This window comes from Peromyscus leucopus, chromosome 9, assembly GCF_004664715.2.
Source record: "Peromyscus leucopus breed LL Stock chromosome 9, UCI_PerLeu_2.1, whole genome shotgun sequence".
Taxonomy (NCBI): domain Eukaryota; kingdom Metazoa; phylum Chordata; class Mammalia; order Rodentia; family Cricetidae; genus Peromyscus; species Peromyscus leucopus.
The window spans coordinates 53,733,446-53,757,988 of NC_051070.1; the positions used below are offsets into that span (position 1 = coordinate 53,733,446).

At 47.0% G+C, this 24,543-nt stretch overlaps 1 protein-coding gene across 3 annotated transcripts; it reads right to left on the reverse strand.

The window, feature by feature from the left end:
- Entpd4 (ectonucleoside triphosphate diphosphohydrolase 4) lies at window positions 1-24,543 on the reverse strand. Of its 3 annotated transcripts, none has more exons than XM_028883183.2 (13): window positions 24,407-24,543; window positions 18,170-18,274; window positions 16,831-17,028; window positions 15,859-16,064; window positions 12,936-13,086; window positions 11,946-12,049; window positions 10,651-10,710; window positions 10,294-10,424; window positions 8,528-8,694; window positions 4,784-5,108; window positions 3,100-3,185; window positions 2,186-2,347; window positions 1-1,194 (listed from the first exon to the last, which is right to left on the reverse strand). In XM_028883183.2, exons 2-13 carry the CDS (start codon window positions 18,175-18,177, stop codon window positions 975-977), a joined length of 1,818 nt encoding a protein of 605 aa, XP_028739016.1. In that variant the 5' UTR covers window positions 18,178-18,274; window positions 24,407-24,543; the 3' UTR covers window positions 1-974. The 3 variants fall into 3 exon arrangements, with proteins under 3 accessions (XP_028739016.1, XP_028739014.1, XP_028739015.1); XM_028883181.2 differs by having other exon boundaries at window positions 10,270-10,424; XM_028883182.2 differs by lacking the exon at window positions 24,407-24,543 and adding an exon at window positions 24,296-24,317 and having other exon boundaries at window positions 10,270-10,424.

The following is a 24,543-nucleotide window of genomic DNA, read 5'->3' on the forward strand; positions in this document are numbered from 1 at the left end:
TTTGCTTTCAAAACGTGCCTTTATTTCTTGTTTTCAATTCAGGCTCTTCCATGGCATGGGCTTACCATGGCATTGCCAACATCGATACAACCACGGGTGACAATGAGAACTGTCAACAGTGTGTGAGGTGTCCTGGAGGAAAACACTGAGGCCGTCTGAAGAGTGGGGTGCCGACTGAAAGTGGAAGAGACCAGAGCAGCTGGCCAGCACAGATGTGCTTCCCAGAAGTGCTGGAGCGCCTGCAGCGGACACCCCAGTTCTCGGACCACTAACCAGGGACCTTTAAAAACTATCTGGCTTAAAAAACAAACAAACAAAACCAATGAACATAGAAACAAAACCCCTAATTCTTCTGTAAGAGGGCAAAAGAGTGTCCTAAACCCAGGGACAAGACTGGCTAATTTACAGGCATGGGCTTCGGCTGCAGCCAGACAAGGCTCTCCTCAGCAGTTACATTCACAGCTCTTCAGGATGACCCCGGGCCAACATTCTGTCGCTGTTTGCTATGAATGACTGACTTCTCAAGTCTGCAAAGGATACACAGATAGGGACAGACCTCAACAGTAAATGAGATCGACACCTCTCTTCTAGGTTGGAGGTTTTCAGAGAGGTGAGAGAAGATCTAACTCACTCCTTGCTTCTGTCCCAGGACCATCTGAAGTCCCATCTACACTGATGGAAACCTGCCCAGTGCCCTCCGCCATCCAGCGCATGCGCTGAAAACGCAGCCCAGCCTAAAGACAACGGAAAACCTTACTGATGTGTGGCAGACACTGTGCAGCCCAAATGGAGGGCATTCCCTTCTCCCACTCCTCCAGCAGAGCTGCATTCAAATGGCAACGCCTCTGGACAGAGGGCTGACAACCATGGGTTCCGTTTGAACAGGAAGGAAAGGGATCACAAGACCGTTGGAGCACACAGAAACCCTGAGGCGAAAATGGCTTTTCCTGTAGAGTCCTCAAGCTGACACTGGCTCACAAGGGACCAGGGCCCTTCTGGGAGGGCAGGCCTTCCTCTATCCACAGAGGGCCAGTCCGTGGTGCCCTGCGGTGGATGCGCCGCAGCCGAAGCAGGTAGAGGAGGATGGACAGCAGGACCACCAAGAAGCAGCCAGAGAAGAGATAGTGGTTGTAGACGAAGGACACACCCCGCCAGTGCCCGTGGCCGGCCCGGAACACCTCCTGCCGGATGTCTCTGTGGGCATGGAGACAAACAGAGACAGATAGTGAGAAGACGCAGGACAGGGCCTGCTGTCCCTGGCTTTCCTTACTTCTGAGACAGCGGACAGTTGGTCCAATGTGAGTTCGCTGGCAACACTATGCTCTCAATGCTAAGACAATGACATGTGAAGGCTTGTCCATCAGACCCCAGCATTACAAACTGATAAATGTAAGGGCCAGGGTTTTGCTGTTACAAGGAAGTTAATGGAACGAACACATTCACATGGAACTATTTATAATCAGCAATAGCTACCGCACAGCATTTCTGGAGCTGACCCAACTAAAACTATCAGATAAATACAGTTTTTAATGTGGGTCAGCTGAGCCAGGTCTGTGAACTTAAATGGGGAAATCTGTATGTCTATTTGACCAACTGTGGACTGGAATTTAGGATTTCCTTATGACATGAATCTACGTAGACAATGTCACAGTCTTAAAAGAAAAGTATTAATCAACACTTCAGTGCTGAGGGCAATGACTGATGTTTTGGCCCACATGATAGCCAATGTCTCAGCTGTCACTCATCATCATGCTGAAGGAATGGCCATGATGGTCTGCTGTCAGACATCACAAGTTAGCGTGTAAATCAAGATGCCCTCTGACATCACCAATCTGTTTGCTACAACAGTGTCAGACATGCATTTCAATACGATTTCTTCCACAATCCTAGACACTGTAATATTCACAGAAGGGGCCCAAAGCCATAAGGGTCACCATGGAACAGACCCTTCTACAGGCGTTAGGGAACAGACAGCTGGGACACAGGATGACCCACAGTGTTGTGTGCCGTGGGAAGGGCAGCTTGAGGAAACAGGAAGTGCTTGGGGAGGGAGGTGAGGAAGACCCAAGTGAAGTCTGGCTGGGCTCACAGCTCTGAAAACACGTCCGTCCACAAAAGACACTCACCAGGAGGCATTGTGCTTTAGAGAAGCATCTTCTGTGATTCTCCCAAGTTCATGGCCTACCTCAAGGGCAGAAAGCGGGTCCTGTAAAGGATCGCCCCCAGTGTCCACTGCACTTCCTTGTCGTACACCTGCAAGGCCGTCTTCAGGTTTTTGTAGGTGACGGGAAAGGAGAAGCCCCTGTGGAACACCTCAAACATCCAGGCTGATTTGAAACACTGATACCTACAAATGCCAAGCACAGCCGCAAGTCAGATGGGCACCCCTGTCAGCATGCAGAGACTGTCTCCAGCCTTCAGCAGGCCAGCTTGGAGCAAACAGCCACATATGTGCCTCTAGGTGACGGATCCAGCTTAGGTTCACCCCACACATAGAATGGTTCACCTGTCAAAACTGATTAACAACAGCGTCATTTAATCACTACTGTGAGACACCACCCTCCACACGCCTTTGGTACTCCATCATTTACTGAACAAACACTGCCAAGTTCCATCCTCTTTATAACAAAATGAAAGGCAGGGGGATGCTTCTCAGCTCTGATATTTCCTAATCCCAAATGTTCATTACAGGCTTTTTTTTTTTTTTTTTTTTTTTTTTGCGAAGTACTGGACTAAGTGGTAAAAAATGGCAATAAATAAATAAAAGACCCAGTCACTGCACTTGAGTGACTTAAACAAAAGGGAACTTTATAAACTAAATCAGCACAGCTTCATCGGAGAGCATGGTGAGTGTTCTGGGGAGTCAGGAGAGATAGAGTCTGGCTGAGGGACAGAATGAAAGGGCTAGCACCTCACACAACTCGATGTGCGGCGGGGCGTGAGCAAACAGGTGCAAAGGGGAATTCCTGTGGCAAGGAACTTCCAAACTGGGCAGAAAACCTGCAATGACACTTGTTCCATTTGAGAGAGGCCGGGGTGGTGAAGGACTGTGAATGAGGGGGTGACGGGTAGATCAGGACTTGACTGTCCACTACTTACTTCAGCCGATGGAGGTCAGCATGAGAGGCATACAGTCCTCGGTCAAAGCGCTCCCGCAAGATGGACCACTTCGTGGCACAGTAATCCTAAAAAGAATTCCACCCCAAATAAATCATCCCTGAAAGTGTATTATTAGAGCACTTTTTCTGCTCACGAATTGTTTACCATGCTCACCATCCCAACAAGCACAGGCGACACACAAGCAGAGCCAATGTCTGCACTATCATTGCACATGAAACTCGGGTCTCGGAGTCCCTGGCAACCAGCCAACTCTGCACTTGCTCTGTACCCGGAAATCCAGCCAGGGAAATCCTGCCCACGCAGGGTGACCTGACCTCTTCAGCCCGCTTACTTCTCCCACCGTCACGGCCCCAGAATGAACTCTGGCCAAGGGAAACAGCACTTGGCCCATTCAGATGAGTCCTTGGCTCTGGGGCAGACCTAGCACTGGGTGAGGATGGTGGTCTGGAGTCACATGAACTGTTCACACCCACTGAGCGCCACGCCCTTCTGAAGGACACCTGACCTCCCAACACAGCTCCTCTCCTCAGCTCTCTACGGGCTGACAGAGCTGGGCCTTAGAGAAATGGTCTGAGGGGAGCCCAGGGGAGTGTGCTCAGCCTGGGCAAGGTCAGGAAGGAAGGACGTCAGGAATGAAGAGGCAGACGGACGGACGAGGGAAGGTGCATGGCGGAAAGGGACGGCCGGCCGCTGGCCATGCTGAGAGGACCCTGAGCTTGGGGGGGTGGGGGCGGCAGGCTAAGGTCAGTGGGGCCGAGCATGGGAAGCTGCAGACGACTTTAACCAGTACTGCAGGGGAGTGCAGGAGAGCTTCAGCCAGAACAGCCTGGACAGCGTGCAGGGGGACCACCAGAGAAACCAGACACGGAGGACCGATGGGGCAGCTCCTGGGAGCCAGAGGCTTGGCAAGGACGGTGACAGTGGAAGAGCAGGGATAGGCTGAGAAGTACTCACGAGAGAAACTATCGCTGATTATATGGGGGGGGGGGGGTGCGGGGTGTGTGTGTGTGTGTGTGAGAGAGAGAAGCAAAGGGGTTGGGGCACGACTCTGAGACAGCCTATGCTGGGCATTATAAACAAACTATCACAGCAGCCACGCCTGGAGGAAGGGGACTGGATGGTTGGTGGACTGTTAACTAAGATGGTACAGGAGAGAAAGACAAGGAGAAAACTGGATTTGTTTGGAATTATGAAACGCAATGGGTAAAAGACAGGGGTTAAGATCTGAGACTGAACGTCAGCAGCCAGACAACACCTACGGCCCAGAGAGGATAATCCACGGATCTGTGAACTCCAAGAGCAATGGGCCGTGGCTGGGAGACAAGGGCCATCCAGGCTGATGAGGTACGACAGGGAAAACTTCTGATGAAATGGGAAAGCAAGGGGATCTGATCACAGCAGTGTCCTGGCTGCTATGTGGGGGGAGCCTGTTGAAGACTTTGAGAAGTGGCACTCGAAAATCAATTTAAGACTGCGGTCTGTACATTCCTGGTAACCAGGGTGGTTAGTAGAGCTTAGGTTTTCTTCTATGACTACCGCCCTCCCCACAACAGGAGAGAAAGGGCATCACAAGGATGCACTACGACCCCCTTTCCCTCTGGGTGTGACGGGGCAGGACCCGCAGCCCCACGCTCTCTACACAGCAGGGTTCCTGGCGTGTTACCTTGGCAGCTTTAGTGAACTTAGCAGCATTGTAGTCCCCGCCCATCCGCAAGACATCCTCGGTGCAGTAGTAGAACTCGGAGAAGCCGTAGAATTCACTGTTCTGGAAGTGGATTGGGGGCTGGTAGACTCCATTGAGGGAAGTCTGTGTTTCATTGGTTTTGTTCATGAAAGGCTGGAGGGTCTCTCGACACAGGTCAAAGTCGCCTGTCCCCCGAAGGTACAGGGTCTGCCCATTTTGCTGGATCTCATCTTTAATGTCCAGAGGCAAGCAAGGGTCCAGGAATGGAGCATCGGGAGTCAGACCAGTCTGTTTACCCAGGAGCCTGCGGCACAAAGAACCATTTACCATGAGACCTCTGCTACACTCTGCTTTGGACAAGTGGCTGCAAGCAGTTAGGACCCAGGACCTAACATGGGTCCACAGAACTGTGTGTGGAAACACAAAGGGTTCCAAACTAAGTTAGGAAAACGGTCAGCCAACCCTCTTGAGGAGATCCACAGTGACACACACAGGTATTGCTGAGTCTAAGTAAACAAGCCATGACCTGACTCTCATTTACTCATTGTGGGTATGCATGTGTATGCACAACGTGTGTGTGTGTGTGTGGAGACCAGAGAACAACTTTTAGAAGTGGGTTGTCTCCTTCCACATGTGGGTCTCAAGGATTCAACTCAGGTCATCAGGCCTGAGCAGCAAGTTCCTTTCTCCACAGAACCATCTCAGGGCCTGACCCGATGCTTTTGAGTCCCCTCAGTACCATCTGACAGGATGTCTGCGGAGGACCCAACAACCATGTGGCCCACACCCCACTCTGCCACTGATGCTTGACTTCAACTGTATAGAGCTGGGTGTAGAGTGACAGTGAAAAGAAATAACTGGTCCTGGAAAATCAGGCTGGATGTGTCAGAAAAACAAGATACATACACACTGCTAGAAAGCTATTGTCAGACTACACACGGAGGATTAGAAAACTGGGGGAAAGTAAATTCTAGAAGGAGGTGGTACCAAAATGCTTGAAAAAATGTCATCACCTTGCTGGTATTCTTTAAAGCCAAGCTAACAGCTCAATGAAGATGCAGTGTGTGCAGGAGGAGATGGATGGAGTCCAAGAAGACAGTAATTCATAGCCAAAGACCACCCAATGAATACGGGAGCGAGAACACAATGTGTAAGGCTTGAGTCTCTTCATCCAATTTTACCATGCTCACCATCGTTACCATCTGTCAACTACCAACCTAGATGGCAGTAGTTATTATTATTGTTGTTGTTATTAATCAACTATTGGTCTAGATGGCAGTAGGTAGTATTATTGTAGTTGTTATTAGTCAACCATTGGCCTAGACAGTACTGGGTATTATTATTGTTGTTACTAAGCAACTATTGGTCTAGATGGCAGTAGGTAGTATTATTGTAGTTGTTATTAGTCAACCATTGGCCTAGACGGCACTGGGTATTATTATTGTTGTTACTAAGCAACTATTGGCCTAGATGGCAGTAGGTAGTAGCTGTTTTTTGCTGCACTACAGGCTTTGAGGAGCCCTGTGAAAAGAATTGTTAGCCTTGTTGTAACTGAGATACACCAGGCTCGTCACGTCCCAGAGATACCCTGTAAATGACCCCCTGTCCTCCCACTGTGTGTGCATATTCAGGCAGTCTTCTGACAATGGAAGTGATGTTCACATTGGATACCACGAACTCATGGGTCTGACTATTAGGAGTTGAATACTGCTGGAGTCACTCTCATTCACTGAAAGTCTGTTTTAAATCAAGCTGTACATTCCTCAGATGAGGGTCATTGATAATGTCCTTCAGTGCCATCAATAAAGGTCTTTGCCATAAAACGATGTACTCTAAAAAAAATGAATCACTACTATAAGTGGCAGAGATAGGTATGAATTTCAAGGCTCGATTAACAGCATGCTTATAATTACCAGGAATTCTGAGCAGTTAAATCTCAGTGTATCTCACACTGTTTCAGTTGTCTTAAATCAAGCTAAGGAGTGCCTCTGGACTATGTATTATACAAAGCTTTTTTCTTTTAAGTTGGTAATAAAACCCAATTAATAAATCTCAGGAGTCAGAAGAAAGTGTTTAGTAAGTCTATGGAAGTAAGATTCAAATTTATATTTCTATTGAAAAATTTTAAGACTTTACTATAAATATAACTATAACAAAATGTTCTAGACATAATTTTTCTTTTTAAAAGAAAAAGCAAGCACCATGGGACTACTGCTGTTATAATTAACATTTCTCAATTAGCTTTTAAAGTAATCAAAGAATTACTTCCTACTTATGGACATAAATTTTGGGCAAACTAATACCAAGTAGCTCCAACTTGGTCTTTATTTTTAGGCCTTCATGGATATATTAAGACTAAATTGGTCAGGGTTGGAGAGATGGTTCAGTGGTTAAAAGCACTGGTTACTCTTCCAGAAGACTTAGGTTGATTCCCAGCAGTCACATGGCAGCTCACAACCATCTGTAATTCCAGTTCCAGGGGATCTAATGCCCTTCTGGCCTCACACATGATGTACAGACATACATTCAGGCAAAAACCCATACACATAACAACAACTAATAACATTTTTGGAAAGGATTGAACTGGCCAAGGAAACATTATTACTTAGCTCTAAAAATCAGCATTTGTCCTTAAAAATGTTCTATCAAAACAAACAAGCCGGGAAGAGCAAGGTGTCTTACCTGCCAGATGCTGCTCTTCTGCTTCCAAACCTTTTCCCTGTTCTGATGGCATATTTCAAGTAAGTAATTGCTATATAGCTAAACTTACTGTTTTTTTTTTAAAGACAGGGTCTTGCTATGTACCCCCGAGTGACCTGAAACCACGTAGACCAGGCTAGCTCAAACTCACAGAGATCCACCTGCCTCTGCTTCCCAAGTGGTGGAGTCAAAGGTGTGTGCCATCACACCCAGCTAAACTTACAAAATTTAAACTGGTGCCCTTCTTTCACACATTTTTCTACACCAGAATGTCACATAAACTCATTTTTCCCCCTAAGTTTCACTCATAAAAATAGTAAAAGGGGTTAAGAGTAAGGAATGACCTTTACTCAGAGTAGAAACCTCACCATCACCCTAGACTAGTCGTTCCTGGGTGATACTGTGGCTGATTGCAGAGGCCTGGGAAAACTCAGACAGTGACATAACCCTGCTGGTGCCCCCTGAGGCTCATACTCAGAAGGTGCCTTTGACCTCAGAAAGTTCAAATAAGGAATATTCTACAGACATTGGTACATCAGTAGATGAGAACCACAGTGAAAGGGGTTAAGAGTAAGAAATGATCTTGAAGTAATTTTAGTGGTATTAAAATATTTTTAGCCAGGCAGTGGTGGCACAAGGCTTTAATCCCAGCACTTGGGAGGCAGAAGCAGAAGGATCTCTGTGAGTTCGAGGCCAGCCTGGTCTATAAAGCAAGTTCCAGGACAGCCAGGGCTCAAACATGTCTCAACTATGTCTCAAAAAACAAAAGCAAAAAAACAAGAACTATATATACTTAACCTGGGTGTGATGGTACATGCCTGCAAAGATCAGGCAGAGAGGAAAAGAGAGAGAGGGACTATGTAAGCACACTGCTGTGGGACAGGGGGCTGGTGGCAGGACCCCAAGGGCCTCTCAGTTCTTCCCGCACCATGGTAGCTAACAGAAGACACTTGGCCTGGTCTAGTTTTGATGAGGACTGAGCTGGGCCTGCAGCAGCTGGCTGAGGAGCAGCAGGTGCTGTACCTGTTTTTCTGAACCGTGCTGGCAAACAGTCTGTCTTCATATCTCTGCCGAGCAGCATTACCACCGAACCCAAGAAATGTGGCCACATAGACTCGGTACACGTGCTCAGTCTGGTGGACATCACACCCCAGATTGAATTCAGCTAACAAGTTTTTAGCTACTTCCTCCTGTAGGCACAAGGACAACACATTTTAGTATTTTAAAACAACTTTAGCTCCAGTTAAAAAAGAAGGGTCTAAGAAGAGTTACATCTAGGAGCAGCAGATTCTGCTCTACTGTCCAAGGATGCTCTAGAGAGCGCTTTCACAATTCAGTATGCTGATGTAACTAGGGGAATTGCAGGTGCTGCACTGGGTGGGGTCAGGACTTCCTGAAAAGGAGGTCAGTACTATGGTTCCTTTCCTCTGACCCATAAGTCTATTTATGGTACCCCCTGCTGTGGAAATAGACCCAAATAGACCCAAACACAGGAAAGTCTTGATACACAAAGATACTTATCTATCTATCTATCTATCTATCTATCTATCTATCTATCCATCCATCCATCCATCCATCCATCCATCCATCCATCCACCCACCCACCCACCCACCCACCCACCTACCCATCCATCCACAAATCTAAAAAGAATAGTATCTTAGTACTTAACATTAAGGGAGGGTTAAGTTAAAGGCAGTAACCAATACTTTATAGAGGGACACACTATGAACTGTAAATAAAAGGCACAAAATCATAAAAAGGTAAAAGCATAACAATCACATTTTGAAACTATAACAGGAATAAAAATAATGGAAAAAACTTCACCAAAACACTAACAATGCTTTTTTTTTTTTTTCTGTGATGATGAATCCAGGGGGAGTTTTTATTCTTCGACTTTCCCTAAGTTTTCTTTGTGAGCACTTGCTACTTTACAAGGAAGGGAGAAAGTATGAGTGGGAGTTCTAGGGGCATATCTGGAATGGGAAGTGGGAACACAGGCTCAAATATTTGAATTTCCAAAGCACTTTTCCAAGGAGCTTACTAAAGACAGTGATAACACCTCCTGAGCACACACCAGGGAACCGAGAGTTCGAGCCACTCATCAACCATTCAATGGCCCCACGCTATAGGGGCCACTGCTTGCATTTTTTCCGGTACGTGATCCCCACTTTGGGTGAAACAATGTAGGAGACCATGCTTTAGTGTCAATTTACATCTGGACATAAACAGTCATGAGAGATGTGGTAATTCTGGAACACAAATGGAAATGGCTCTGGTGTCCTCTTTGTAAGGCCTGCTGAGGACCGCCAACTCCAGCTGACAGGACTGAAGGGATGGAGGAGAGATGGAATGGACCGGGTGTGCAGTAATAGGTACCAACATCAACATTTTCGAGAAGAGTTCAAAATTAGTAAAGAACAAAAATGCTTCTCCTGTTTATATAACTCTAAAAACCTAATGCTATAGTAATTTTAAAAGTGACCCAAGAGATAACATAAACAAAAGCTCAAGCATGCAACTGACATATACACCAGAGAAAACTCCAAGTTCAGCAAACAAACCAGCTAGGCTCAATGTACAAACTCAATGGGCTTGGCTGAGGCCGGCCTCATTCTCCAGCCTCCTTCCTCCTGGGTTGAGAAGATGGACCCTCAGCAAGCAGAGTAAGGATGTGTTCAGACTCAGGAAAACAAAAACAAAAACGGATGGAGACATGTTAAATGAAAACAGAAGCAAACGGAAGGCAATCTGTACAGATAATAACCTGCTGTGAGGAGGCAAAGCTTACAGTTTTGGGGACTTCGTACGCTATCTGAGTGGACACGCCTCCCATGTCAAGAATACCGGCTGTCCTTTTCCGGACGATGGCCTCACTGCTCTCACTCCCGGGAATGTTGACTTCCACAACCGCCTCATCATCTGGAGAAAGAAGTGTCCATCAGCAGACGCCTCGGGAGGCACGCTCTGCTTTGAAGACCACTCAGTCCACGCCTCCCGGTGAGCTCAAGCATAGTTCAGACAGCAGCTCTGCTCGCCCAGCCCCACACACTCAGCCACCTCACAGCACTTAGCCCCTTTTCTGCCCTTGACCATCAATTATGATTGTAACTTCCAACCAGAACACTAGTGGAAACATGGCACTTACCCTCTTCAATATGCTCAAACCGTCCAAGGACAAAATTAATGCCGATCCAAGCATACACACCTAGACATTGCAGAGCAAAATTAAGAAAAATCAAGTTTTAAATCTTTGATCAATTTGGTCTGTGCAAGCTTCTCACTTATTTTAACTCCTGACAGTCTGGGACAGACTCACCAAATAACACATTCCTACAGATGTTCTGTCTTCTCCTAGTGGTTTATAAGAACTCTCAATACTTTAGATCAGGTATATCTGTTGAAAATATAACTTCTACAGGGACTCCACACTAACTTCCCCTAATCTTTTCTGTATCTTTCTCACCCACACAGCCTATCTCAGCCTATACACGTCCACATTCCCTACAGCCTATTTTTATCCCTTTCCATAGCCACCTTGACTTGTGTCATTATGGAGTGGAGGTGACAAGCTAATCAGTCTTCCATGGCAACCTCCTCTATCCTATCTTGTTGGGATGGTCCACAAAGTGACAGTACAAAGTGACAGGCTGATAATTCAAGATGTATCCAGCTTTTAACATCACCACCACCCTTCCACAGAGCCCCAGTCCAGCCAAGTGAAAACCCACGTCGGTCCACAGTGGCACCCCTTCCCACCTGCAGCAATAGTGATCATGTCTTTTAGTTGGACCATGCTTCCTCCATCTACTCAGGTAATTTCCTCTACTCTCCTCCCAAAGGTCCCCCTTAGAACCATTCCTAGCTTGGCAGGGGGAGGGAGAGAGGCCTTTCTCTTTCACACTCCCAGGATATTTTTTCTCTATCTTCCTTTGGGTGCCAAAAGTGACGTCTTACAATTCTGAGGGCCTTCTCTGTAAGGCACTTATTGATGATCAGCCTAATTCTGACTTTCCTGATGCCTTTCCATAGGGAACACCTGCTGGAGTGGTGAGTGACATAGGAATAGATACCGTACTTGTGGGTCTCTGCCTCTAGCAAACCATTTCACTGACTGGTCATTTCCTACTCAAGTGGAATAATTTCTCTGAAACAGAACTAATATTTTCTCGGTTTATCAAAGGCAAGAATTCTTCCTTGCTAGAAGTAAGTCTTTATTAGCCAGGCAAGGGATATAGACTTCCTCTATCAGTCTGTTCAAAATACAGTCCCTAAATGTGCTAAGGACAGGTGAGGTATGTTTAACAGCTTTAGGGTTCTATAATAAAGACCAGCCATATAGGACATGAATTTAGTCATTTAAGAGTATCTCAAGGCTCTGGTCTCCAGTGATCCAATACAATGCACAGAGGGAAGGGGAGCCTCTGAAGGTCTGATACCAACCTTCTTGTTTCCCTGAGATGACTTCAGCGTGGGAGTCAGAAAACAGGAAGTCAAAGTGTACCGGTATGTCAGTCAGGAGGTCCTCAAGGATGGCTTTCTGCTGGCTTCAAGGCAACCCCAAAATTTACATGTCAAAATTATATGCTTGATTTTGTGTTTTGAAAACAAAAACAAAAAATAACTTGTGGCTGTTATATTCTACATGAAACAGTTAACTGTAAAACTACAGTGATTCATTAAAAAGATTGCTTATCTCAGGAATGTTCTTTCCACATGAAAGTTATGTGAATCATGTGATTTTTGGCTCACTGGGTAGTGCTTGTCCAGCATGCACCAGGCCCCAAGTTCCATCCCCAGCACTGTATAAACTAGGCATGATGGAGTAAACTCATAAACCCAGCACTCAGGAAGTGGAGATAGGTAGAGGGATTGGGAAATATTCAGTTTGAGGCCAACTTGGGACATAAGACTGTGGTAGGATATTTGTACATTGTGTGAAGGTGTATTGCTGTGATTATTGTAATAAAAAGCAGAACATCCAAGAGCTAGGCAGGAGGTATAGGCAGGATCCTGGGAGAGAAAGGAAGAGGAGCAGGAATCTTGGCATGCAGGAGACACAGAGAGGAAACTGGAGGTACAAGATGGAAGAGAGGTAACACCACGTGAGAGAACAAAGATTAATAGAAATGATAGGGTTTAAATTATAAGAGCTTGTTAGGAACAAGCCTAAGCTATAGGCCGGGCTTTCATGATTAATAAGAAATCTCCATGTCATTATTTGGGAGCTGGCTGGGAGCACAGAGAAAGACTTGTTCCATGAGAGTCTGTCCCCGACCCCTGCAAAGTGACCCTTAGATTAAAAGCTCCTTGGTGAGGTCTAAGAGGATAGCTCTGAGACTAGTCCAGACTCAAGATGGTAACAGTGACAGAGAAGAGCGCAGCAAGCTGCCCCTCCCAAGGGCCCCCTCCAGGCCATGGAAGATCGATCACCTTTCAGGAAGGACTCTCATTCCAGCTGTGCAGAGAATGTAGAGAGGTGTCTCTTTGTGTTTTGCCCGTGGCACATGTTCTGCAGCAAAGTTCAGAAGTGGAGAAATGTAATCGCTGACTTTTTCTGGAGAGGTAGCAAACTCTGAGATGCCTGCAGAAACGGACAGTCCGGTTAGCAGGTAGAGCTGAGAGTAAATTTCTTCAGTGTGCTGAATCTGGGAGAAATTCAGACTTCACTCTGTATTCTTCTTTCATGGATACTCATCCAACTAGTATGTACTGTGCGCCCCCCACAGGAGCACATTCTCGCCTTTGAGAATTGTGCCCCTCTCTCCTCAGGTAAACCCCAGTGGCTTTAACACCACCCACACACCGCAGGTCTTCAGATGGTAGCACCAGTCCTCAGCTCTCTTCCCAGCCTGCAGAGCAGCTCCCAGTGACTGTCTAATGCACACAGCCACTGCCTGTCCTCAGACACCCGGACATGACCCGTGTTCTGCAGCTGGTACTACAGATCTCTTCCTGCCGCTTGTTCTACTTCTACTCTCCCTGTTTCTTTGGACACCACCATCTGCTGCTGGCCTAGTGTAACCAATCACCTTCCAGGCTCCACCCCGCCCTCCATCTCCCACCCCAAGGATGCTTATTTTTGGTTTTAAACCCTTCTGTGGCTCCTCTAAGTGACCCAAACTCAACTTAGAGATACACAGCTATTCACACAATGGCCCACCCTTGTCTCCTCCCAAGTCCCTTCCTCTCACCTCAAAGCACTGAACTAACACTTCTGCAATAATGTAACCAACTGTGGCCTTCAGACCTCTGAGTCCCCAACAGAAAAAGCCTTCTCTTCCCCTACCTCCTTTGCCCAGTCAACTTATACATGTCTATTTAGCCCCTTCTTCCAGAAAAGCCTTACTTAGTAGAACCCCATTGGAAACTAGCTTCCCTTACAGCCTATGCTCGCCCTGCTGCCAGCTACCTGTCTATTCATCACACCCAATTACTTACTGTCTCAACAACTGGTCAAGGGAACACACTAGGTCTTGTTCAGTTCATATCCCAGCACCTAATAGTGCCTGTCAAGTGGAGGTGTTTAGGAACTTCTGTTCAACGTTTATCATTAAAAGTGAGTGGGAGCTGAAGAGATGGCTCAACAGTTAGAGCACTGGCTGCTCTTACAGAGGACCTAGGTTCGGTTCCCAGCACCCACATGGTGGCTCACAACCATCTGTAACACCAGTTCCAGGGGCTCCAATAACCTCTTCTGCCTCTCTAAGCACTTGCATATATGTGGTAAACATACACTCAGGCACACACATAAATAAATATATCTGTTTAAAAAGTAAATGAGCATTTACAGCTGTCATTGAACCTACACTATTAAAACAATGGGGACCTGAGGAGTGCCACAATTTCTTACTTCACATATTAGAGAACTGTAGACCCAGAAAGATGATATGTGAAAGGAATCAGCAGAAAATGGAGCAAAAGACAAAACTTTTGACTCTGCACACAGAGCTATTTCAGTGGAAAATCAAATCCCAAACTAACCAGAATCTATTTTTAAAATGCTCAGAGCCTTGCTTATATTAACACTGGGAGACTAGGAGTCAAGACAGAGCATTGCTATAAAAAGGCACACCGATGACCACCTGGGCAAGGACCACGCTAAGCCACACTGAACGAGCTTCTAGCATACACCCCAATGTGGTAGCGCTGCTCAGTTGATCCACCCTGTGAGGCAGAACCATGCTGAGCCTGCTGTGACTGAGATCCTGGATTAAACCTCCAAGAGGAGGTGACTTTCATCCCTCTCCATGCGGGTGTCAACCAGTGCTGGAAGCTGCCGCGTGAGGCTTGCCAAAGGCAAAGTGTTTACTGAGCTTTAGTTCTGAGTCTCCTGGTAAATTTTTATATGAGCAGCATTATGTTAACCCTGAGGACATTTCTCTACTGAGTATACATACAATTCAAAGGACAGAATAATGGAAAATTAAAAGTTATTACTAAATATTAAAATCTTTGTTTATGGAAATCCACGGATGTTATTTATACTTCTCAGATGGAAAGTAATAATTATAGACCAGTTATTACTTATCAATATTCTATTTTAAACTTTAAATGTCCATGGGGCATAGTGTGATGATCAGACACATGAGCACAATGTGGATGAGACCCCTGGCTGCTCTCCCAGAGGACCCAAGTTCAATTCCCAGCACCCACATGGCAGCTTACAACTGTCTGTAACTCCTGTTCCAGGGGATCTGACACCTTTCTACAGATATACAAGCAGGCAAAACACCAGTGTACATAAAGTAAGAATAAACAAATCATTGAAAATGTTACAAAAGAGAGGTGGGGATACAGCTTGGTGGAAGAGCACTTATCTAACACATGTGACTCCTGGAGTCACTACCACCACCATACAAGAAAGAGAAAGGGGCAAGGGAGGGAGGAAGGAGAGGGGAAAGAGAAGAGAGGGGGTGGAGGAAGGCAGACAGATATCTGGGCAGTAATTTTTTTAAAAATCACTAATACGTACCAATACTTAAATAATATGCTAATATTTAAAGCACAGATTGTCAGAGCTATCAAAAACGTCTGTCTATCTTTAAGGAAGAGCTACCAAATAGGAAAACAAAGCAATCCCCACAACAGTGTTAACTAGCGTGTGCGCAGACATCATGGGGCGACCGTGAGGATGGCCACAGGTGACAGAAAAGACACAGGCTGTTGGAGGTTTGGTCACGAACACACAATAGAGAAAGGGACAGGGGAAGGGAAATTCAGGCAGCCATCAGGCCCTGTCTTGAACTCAGAAGCGGGCGAGGCAGAGTGGAGTGAGAGGGGAGGAAGTGAGTGGTATCACAGGGTACTGGAGCCCAGAACCTGGCTCCAGTCCTCAGCCACTCTTATCCCGTACCGGGTTTAATTTTCATCACCACCGGCTTCCGGTTTTTGTCCCTCATCTGTCTGATGTCCAACAGGTCATGAGGATTGCCGTTGTGCCGAGGCCAGCAATAGACAAATATCCGAGAGCCACTGCTGCCGCAGTCCACCACAATGCCGTAGTTCACGTTGGGGTTGTTGGTGTCTGTAGCCTCCACGTCTGTGACTCGGGCCAAGTACCTTGTTTAGAAACACACAGGTGCTGTTACTTACACAAGAGCATGCCCCGACGCTAACAGAGCAGGCACACTACAGAAGCCCCACATCATGACCCCCACGTTGTGTAATGACCTCTCTCTGGCACTCCCTCTATGGCCAGATGATGGATCAGAAGAAGTCCGAACAAAAGCTGCCCACGGGGAGCCTCTAATTCAGGTGCTCAGCTCCCCTTAACACATTCTACAGGTTCCAAAGAGAAAACTGTTTCCAAGGTACAAACATGAACTCAGAACCCAGCTTAAAATGGACAGAAGGAGCCCTGAGGGTGGACCATCCCAGGGCCTTCCCTGCGGCCAGCTGTCAGGCACTTCCACGCAGTCTAATGTATTAGAGGTAGTCGGCACAGGGTCCAGTTCCTACAGCCACAGGCTCCTTATGTGCAGGTCCAGCCATAATGACGGTGCTAGAGCTGACTGTTCCTGTCCCCTGGATGTCGGTTTGCTGAGTCGGACCACGAGGGCAGCACTATCCTCTGGGAGGCAGTCAGATCGGGAGGAAGGAGACCTCAGAGCTACCCCACCCCTCCCCACCATGTGAACCTGGACACAGCCGTCACCAGACACCAACTTCACAGGCACCTAGCTCTTAGGCTACCCAGCCTGGAGAGCTAAGAGAGCTTCAACTCTACGGTTGATAAGCTGCCCAGTGTTCTGTCACAGCTGCCGGAGTGCGGTCAGCCAGAGAGAAGGTGTGAGTTCCTTCTAGAACGAGTGAGTCTTGATCTTACCTTTGAAATTTCTTGTCCTTCGACAGCCACCCATACTTGCTGCGCAGTATGACGACAGAAAGGTATAAGAGGGAGACGGCTGCAGCCAGGACGCTAATGACAATGACTTGGCGTAAGCTGGAGTTCAGAAGCCGAGGGCAGCCCACTGGAGAGATGCTAAAATGCCAAGAAGCAGGGAAGAGGCAGGAAATGCCGATCCTGAAATTCCAAAGACAGATTCTGAAGCGACATGCTGGGGTGAGCCCTGGCCTCACCTGAACAGGTAGGGGTTCAGCACAAGCTCCCCCTGTTTGCTGTCTGGGGCTGCTGCCTGCAGGTACCACACCCAGGTTGCTGTTTGGTTACGGAGCACAGTATCATAAAATGACACCAGGAGAACGACACCCTGCTGGTTATGATATTCCTGCACGTCCCCCTCTTCTTGGGAGTATTACAAAAATATACCGCCTTTGTCCAAAAGGAAATCCCAGTTCATAAGTTTAGCCAGATAAACACACACAAATTTATACTGAAATCCAGTTTACGGGTGAGGCCACCAAAGGGAGACTGCAGATACAGAAACGGCCTGCTGTAAGCTACCCATCACTGCCAGCAGCCCAAACGGACCAAACACTGTGCGTTCATGAGTCAATGGCTTAGGAGAAGTGGGATTTTCCTAACAAGCGATTCTTAAGTCAATTTCTCCCCGATGACCCAGTAATGGGAAAGGCAGTATCTTTCAACAATCTTGCCATAACGAAGACAACAAGGGAACCCTGATTTTAGAAAGAGCCCCCTGAGACATGGTTTACAAACGGGGAGGGTTTTAATTTATGTCATGAAAAGGAGGCAAAGTGTGGAGCCGTCAGCAGGCACCCCCTTTAGGGTACATTTCATTATTCTGTACTTTCTATCCTCTTTGTTTTAAAGAGCACTTCATGGACTAAAACCCCTCACTGAAGGAGATACGCTGTCAACCCACTGGAAACTCAGTTTCCCTTCTTCATAGGCCTTCTAAGGACACTCCGTGGCAATGTGTCTTCCCCTTCCGCACCTCAGAGGCTCCAGACAGCTATCCTGTGCTAATATAACATCCCAAGACGCCAATGTGCAGGCCTAGACTGCAATTTACACTAACCTCTGTAGAGCTCACCCGGCTATGTTCTTTCTACGACAAGTGCCAACCTCCCCAACGCCCCCCCTCACCCCCCAGGCTCTGTAAGAACAACGGTTTTAGACTAGTATAACACAACTGCAAATACTTCTCTCTTGGGATTAAGATTTTCTTCTCTCTTAAAACCCATTTCTTTAGCATCAAAATCTCAGGGTTTACAGGCTAGCGATGAAGCCCGTCACTCACCTCCCCATAATGAAAGGCCGAGGAGCAGGCAATGTCGTGGGAGTCAGCTCTTGTCGTCCACAATGGCAGATTCAGAGCTGGGGTCTTCATGGAGTCAGAGCTGCCCTGTTTCAGGGTGAGAAAAATCAAGAACAGAGTAATCAAATAAAATCTCCATGGTCCTAACAAGCACACGCTTAAACTCAGCCATACATCATCTGACTTGATCCCTATGTGGAGACTACTGGGTTAGAGTAGCATGCTTGTACATCAGTTTCATGCTGTTAGAGATACAGGCCTCAATCAAGAGATGCTAGGGGCCTGGCACAAGTTATTACTCCAAGCATCCCTGTAATCTCAAAATTTCAGGGCATGAAATAATTACAGCGCTGAAATGTTAAGGGAGATTTGGAGAGGTAGGAGATAAGCGGGATTAACTCAACTAACTCGATGGGAAGCATGTATTCATTTGACAGAATACGTTACTAGACTCTGCTTTACTGTACACAGGACAATGTTCTGTTCCTGTCACCGTTCTCAGCCTTCCTCCAGGCCTCTGCCCTCACATCACAAAGCCAGGACCTCCTTCCAAGCTGCTGGGGCCTGAGGCTGGTTTCCAAGTTCTCCTGGTCTTTACTTCCTGGGGCCTCTAAGGACTTCCAAAGCCTAGTCAGCTTCTCCGCTCCGGGATCCTGTTGGGGACCCTTGGCTCTGTACCAAAGCTGTCTGCTCTTGAATCCTCCAGAGTTGTGCCGAGACTCCACTCTCTCCTAACTTAACCACTCCTGCTCTGACTCCATTCCCTCTCAGTTTAATACCTCCAGCTCAGCCTCATAAGCAGAACACTTATCAGATAACTTGTTTCTTCAACCTGACTCCTCTTCTGGGTCATGTACATATGCACCTTCAATCGCCAGGATCTCCATCTGGATGCTGTGTAGACCACATTTCTATGGAATCCCAGACACTCCTCTCCTCTGTCCTGATTCTCATTCCAGGCTCCTCTAATTCCCAGGATCATCATCTTCCCTATCCAACTTCTTAGAATCCTCCCCTCAACTGCTTACTTAAAACCCATCTCTTTTGCTTATCACGGTTCCAGGCTAGGCTCTCTCATATCATCTGCACTGTCTTCTCCCTTGGGTGTCCACCCAGGGCTCTCCACACCACTCTGGGCAGAGATTCTTTTCCTGAGGCCAACACACTCAGACCACAACAGGTCAGGACTCAAAATCTTCCAGTGGCCCCAAGCTTTTCAAACAAATGCTGAAGACTTTCCTGTGACCTCCAGCCCTGCAGGCCCTGGCCAGCTGCTCTGCTCTGACGTCATTATCTGCTCCCTCTTTTCCCAGCATTCCAGCTGCACTGGCAGCCCCCACCAGCTTCTAGCAGTCCACTCACTGTAGCCTGAGGCCTCCCTGCCCTCTGCTTTGGAGCAATCCTTACAGCTTAACACCTGATCTCCCTCAGGTCTTTACTCAGTCACGTCACCTTCTCAGGGGTCAGTAAATGCACACACGACTGCCATCCAGCTCTCCTTTTTTTATTTTTCACCTTTAACATTTACTTTTTTGGTGTTTTTGGTTGTTTGTTGAGACAGGGTCTCTCTACACAGCCCCGGTCATCCTGGTTCCAGTCCCAGCACCCATATGGTGGCTCACAACCATCTGCAACTCGAGTTCCATAGCATCCAATGTTTTGACTTCTGACCTCTGTGGGAATCAGGCATACATGTAGTGCAGACACAGATGCAGGGAAAACATTCATCGATATAAAAGAAAATAAATTAAAAAAAAACCTTCAAGACATAGGAACTGCAATTGGAGCACAGAAGGATCAATGACAGTTGTGTGAAAGCTGAGCTAAGAACCAAAGAAAAGAAAATTGCTAAAGCTTCTATTAAACATACACTAGTCACGGGAGAAGAAAAGCCATTAATGGTTCAATACGACGAACATAACCATAAGGACTAACAAACCAAATTCCAAATAATATGAATATCCAAGAAATGATGAAGAAAGCAACTAACAGCAATGTTAAATTCTATAGACTCTTGGCTATGCGAGCTCAGAGCCCAACAAGGCTGATGCCAACAGGAAGGGGATGTGGGAAGAATTTGGGTGGAGTCAAGAACCAGGAATACATTTCTAAGAGGCACCTTACCAAGGATCTCAGCATACTTAGCAAACTTTATGACATCTGGTATTTGTCTTAGGACTTTCTTTTTATTTTGAAAACATTTGATTTTTATTTTTCTTTACACGTATGTGTGTACAGACACAGGTGTGCATGCCTGAAGCAGTCAGAAGAGGGCATCAAATCCCTTGAGGCCGGAGTGCTTATGAGTCACCTGATGTGGGTGCTGGGGATTGACTATGAATTCTCTGGAAGAACAGCAAGCACTCTTAATCACTGAGTGATTGACTCTCTTCATCCCCAGGGCTTTCTTTTTAAGGTATGAGAGGATTTTGACAAAAAGGATAGTCCATAAATTACTTATTACTTTCACTCAGGACACATGTAAGGCTGATTGCTGCCAAGAAGTCACAATCCTGTAACTTGGTCTTAAAATGTCAATTCCAGCGGCCGCTTCTGCACCTAGGAATCTTGGCACCAGAGCACAGGCAGGCAAACGCCTAATAATGCTATCATGTTTCAGACAAGTTCTAAATTGCACCAGGCCTATTAACAGAGAGGGCAAGAACCTTGGTGAGTTTAGCTTCAGGGTCCCCGCTCCCTAGCAGAACATCATGGAGGGGAGTAAAGACTGTGGTGGTTTGAATAAGAATGGCTCCCACGAGCTTCATATATTTGAATGTTTAGTTATTAGGGAGTGGCACTGTTTGAGAAGGATTAGGAGGTGTGGCCTTGTTGGAGAAAGTGAGTCACTGAAGGTGGCTTTGAAGTTTCAAAAGCCCAAGCTAGGCCCAGACAATCTTTCTCTGCTTGTGGATCAGGATGTAACTCTGAGCTACCGCTACAGTGCCATGCTTCCCACCATGATGTTAATGAACTCAACCTCTGGAACTGTAACCACGCCTCCAATTAAATGGTATCTCTGCACGGCAACACAACAGTAACCAAAACAAAGCCCATCTGGTCCTTTTCTTGGTGAGTCTCCCCCATTATGTCTGTGGGAGGGCGTCAGGTCCCCTGGAAGTGGAGTTACAGACAGTTGTGAGCTGCCATATGGGTGCAGGGTATTGACTGTTGGTCCTATGGAAGAGCAGCCAGTTCTGTTAACCTCTAAGCCATCTCTTCAGCCCCGCCTCTCCTATTATGAAAAAAAAAAAAAAGATACACAGCAGCCTCACAGCTTATTTGGTGAAAAACACAAACACAGTAAACAAGTATTATGGGTCTTGGGTTAGTCAGACTCTTCTCCCCAGATAAGCACCTGGGAGAAAACCTTTCACAGAGGAAGGGCTCATTGTACCTCATGGTTTTAGCGCTCACGGCGGAGCAGCACACATCATGGCAGCCAGGAAGCAGAAAGGGGAGGGAAAGAGAATGCTGAGCTAGCCCTCACTGGCTTTCTCCTTTTCCTCTGACTCCATCTCTGTACCTAGCCTAGTGGGTAGTACCTCATATTCAGGGGGGGCTAACCCGCTCTGTCAGTCCTCCGTGGAATCTCCCTCACAGGCATGGCTGAAAGGGGCATGCCTTCCTAGTCAATCTCTGAGGCATTTCTCAATCCCGTCAAGTCAACAGCCGACAGTGGCCATCACAACACGCCTGAATTCAGCCAATCACATCCAGGTTAGACTCCAGGAGAGTCTAACTTCTGAGTCAGAAAGCTTGAGATGACGTGGAGTGTTTCCAAAAATATCAAAGGACAATCACAAACCCTGGGAGAGCCTGTAAGACATGGCTGCCTGTGCGCTTCGAGGTGAAGGCTGCTGCGCTCAGGGACTCAGCTATCGGCGGCGAAAGGCACGGCGAAACAACTTGAAGATGTACAGAGCTGCACGCATGCTCTGTGGTTCTACATTCATGTCAAACGGTCATTTTACATAGCACGTCCTGGTCCATCTTTTTCTCCCGCCACTGCTCACGTACTACGCTGGCACCACTTTGAATGGCCTTCTTCAGACACGCCTTCCCTGCACTGGCTCTGCCGCTCCCCCAGAATGATTTTCCTCCAGTCCCAGGTCCACATCCAGTTCGTTAAAGCTCTGAAACCTTAAACTCAGTTAAGTCAAGTATGGATAAAATATGTAAACTTCTGAATTCTCCAGGTATAAGAGAGGTACCACCACCACTAACATGGTTAACTTGGTCCTCAGCTTTGAGTCTCACTTCTCCTGTACCATCACTCCATCATTCATTAAGACCTGTCAATTCTTTTGTGTCTGTATATTCATATGTGTGCAGGTACACACGTGCTCGTGTATGTGTGTGTGCGTGTGCGTGTGCATGTGCGTGTGTGTGTGTGTGTGTGTGTGTGTGTGTTCAGGGAAACAGCAGTTGCATCTTTATCGATCACTCACCACTTTAATTTCTGAAACAAGCTCTCTCACTGAACCTGGAGCTCATGAGCTGGCTAGGCTGGTTACCAATCGGCTCCAAGGATCCCCTGCTCCCCATCCTCCCACAGTGCTGGGATCTGAACTTGGGTCCTCATACTTTTACAGTAAACACCAATGGTGCCACCTCCCCAGCCCCAGGACCCTGTCAATTCTTCATCCGCCATCCCACACATCCAGGGTGACCACAACAGATAACATTACTTCAGGGCAGATCTTGTGGTGAACTGCTTCTGCCTTCACTGAAAACGCTCTTTCTGAAACACTACCTTTAAAGTATGACCAAAGAAAAACCTGAAAGCCTGAAGATCAATACCAACTTCCCTAGGTAGCACTTGAAATCCTCAGTCCATCAACTATTCGGATACTGTTATCAACAACCTGTTCTAGCCTCACTCAATATCTCTCTGCTTTGGCAAGGTGGGCCTGTTCCACACAAGCTCTTCTAAAACTGGTCTCTGGTTTTTAATAATGCTGCTCCCTCCTCAAATCCTGTTTGCACTATCACATGTCTTTCAAGGCCATTGGGCATTCTTTAAAATTTACATTTAGCTTGTTAGACTTTCTAATGTCTTCCCACACTCCAAATCTCATGATTCACACGGAGCCTATTTTAAATAAACATGCTGAACAAATACATAGAGAAGACGGATCTGTAGATCAACTCTCATGTTTGCCTCTTCTCAAAGTCTTGGCTCACACATTTCCTGATAGGTCTAAAAGAATGGAAGCCATGAATTCAGTGAGCAATAGAAACAGTTAGTAGCAGCTGGCAAGATAGCTCAGGCAGGTAAAACAGTTACTATCCAAGCCTAACTCTTCTGAGTTCGTTTTCTAGAACGTCTACAAAGTGGTCCTCTAAACTCGACATGGGGTGAGAAAAGTGTATACATACATACACACACACACACACACACACACACACACATCCACTCACACACATATATAATAATAAATTAAAATTTAAAACAAGTGGTAAGTCAACATTAAGATAGGCAAAAAATAAAATTACTCATATAAATGAGCATAGTTCTGCAATTATATAAAAAAAAAATTAGCAACCAGACACAAAGACAACTCAAACATAACACAAAACAGATTTTAGGGCCCTCTGAGGATGGAAATTTAGGTAATTTCCTCTCACAAGAGTTGAACACATTAAAGACTACAACCTAACGTTAACTGGGTGTCTAATTTAGGACTGTTATTGACCTTTACTGTGTAGCATGCAGGTCCTGAATTAGAAAGCATCTCTTGTTTTCTAGTGGCATATGGTCTCTGCACCTGTGTTCACCTAGCTAGGGTCTGCGGCGCCCTGCAGGTTCTGGGGTTATTTATATTCTTGAGAAGGGGGGACTTGTCCCTTTAAAAGGAGTCCATGCATGACTCAAGTTGAGAAACACGACCGTGCACCTTCACTCTATCTCCCCGATCAGCTCCATTTTTCCACGGGGAAATCTAACAGGAAACTTCCCCAAAAGCGCAGAGCAAAGCAAACCATGCGTCAATGTCAGATTTCGGGCGGCAGGCCCCAGGGGCGACAGCCCTTTTCCCTCAGCCCACAATCGCCAGGGGGGTCAGGACGCTCCGGAGACCCGGAAAGGTGTCCAGGGACAAGCACCTGTCACCGGGGGTCACGGGGCTGCGGCGGGGCGCCCGGATGTGGCGGCGGGGGCGGCTGGGCAGGGCCGCGGCCTCCCGTTGCCCTAGCTCCACCGGACTCCGGCCTCACCTGCTGGGCGGGCCGCGGCTCCGGGGGGGCGGGCGGCCACGAGCGCACCGCATCCCGGCCACCAGCTTCCCGGAGGTTCGGCTCCTTTCCGGGAGCCACGCCGCGCGCGCCCGCCCGCCAGGACCGCGTCACAGCTC

Excerpts from the sequence above, each read along its gene's own strand:
- Entpd4 (XM_028883181.2), bottom strand. Across the intron at positions 10,425-10,650 it reads GTTTGAGCATATTGAAGAGG|ATGATGAGGCGGTTGTGGAA; the intron begins GTAAGTGCCATG and ends TTCTTTCTCCAG. Across the intron at positions 2,348-3,099 it reads GCTGACCTCCATCGGCTGAA|GTATCAGTGTTTCAAATCAG; the intron begins GTAAGTAGTGGA and ends TGGCATTTGTAG.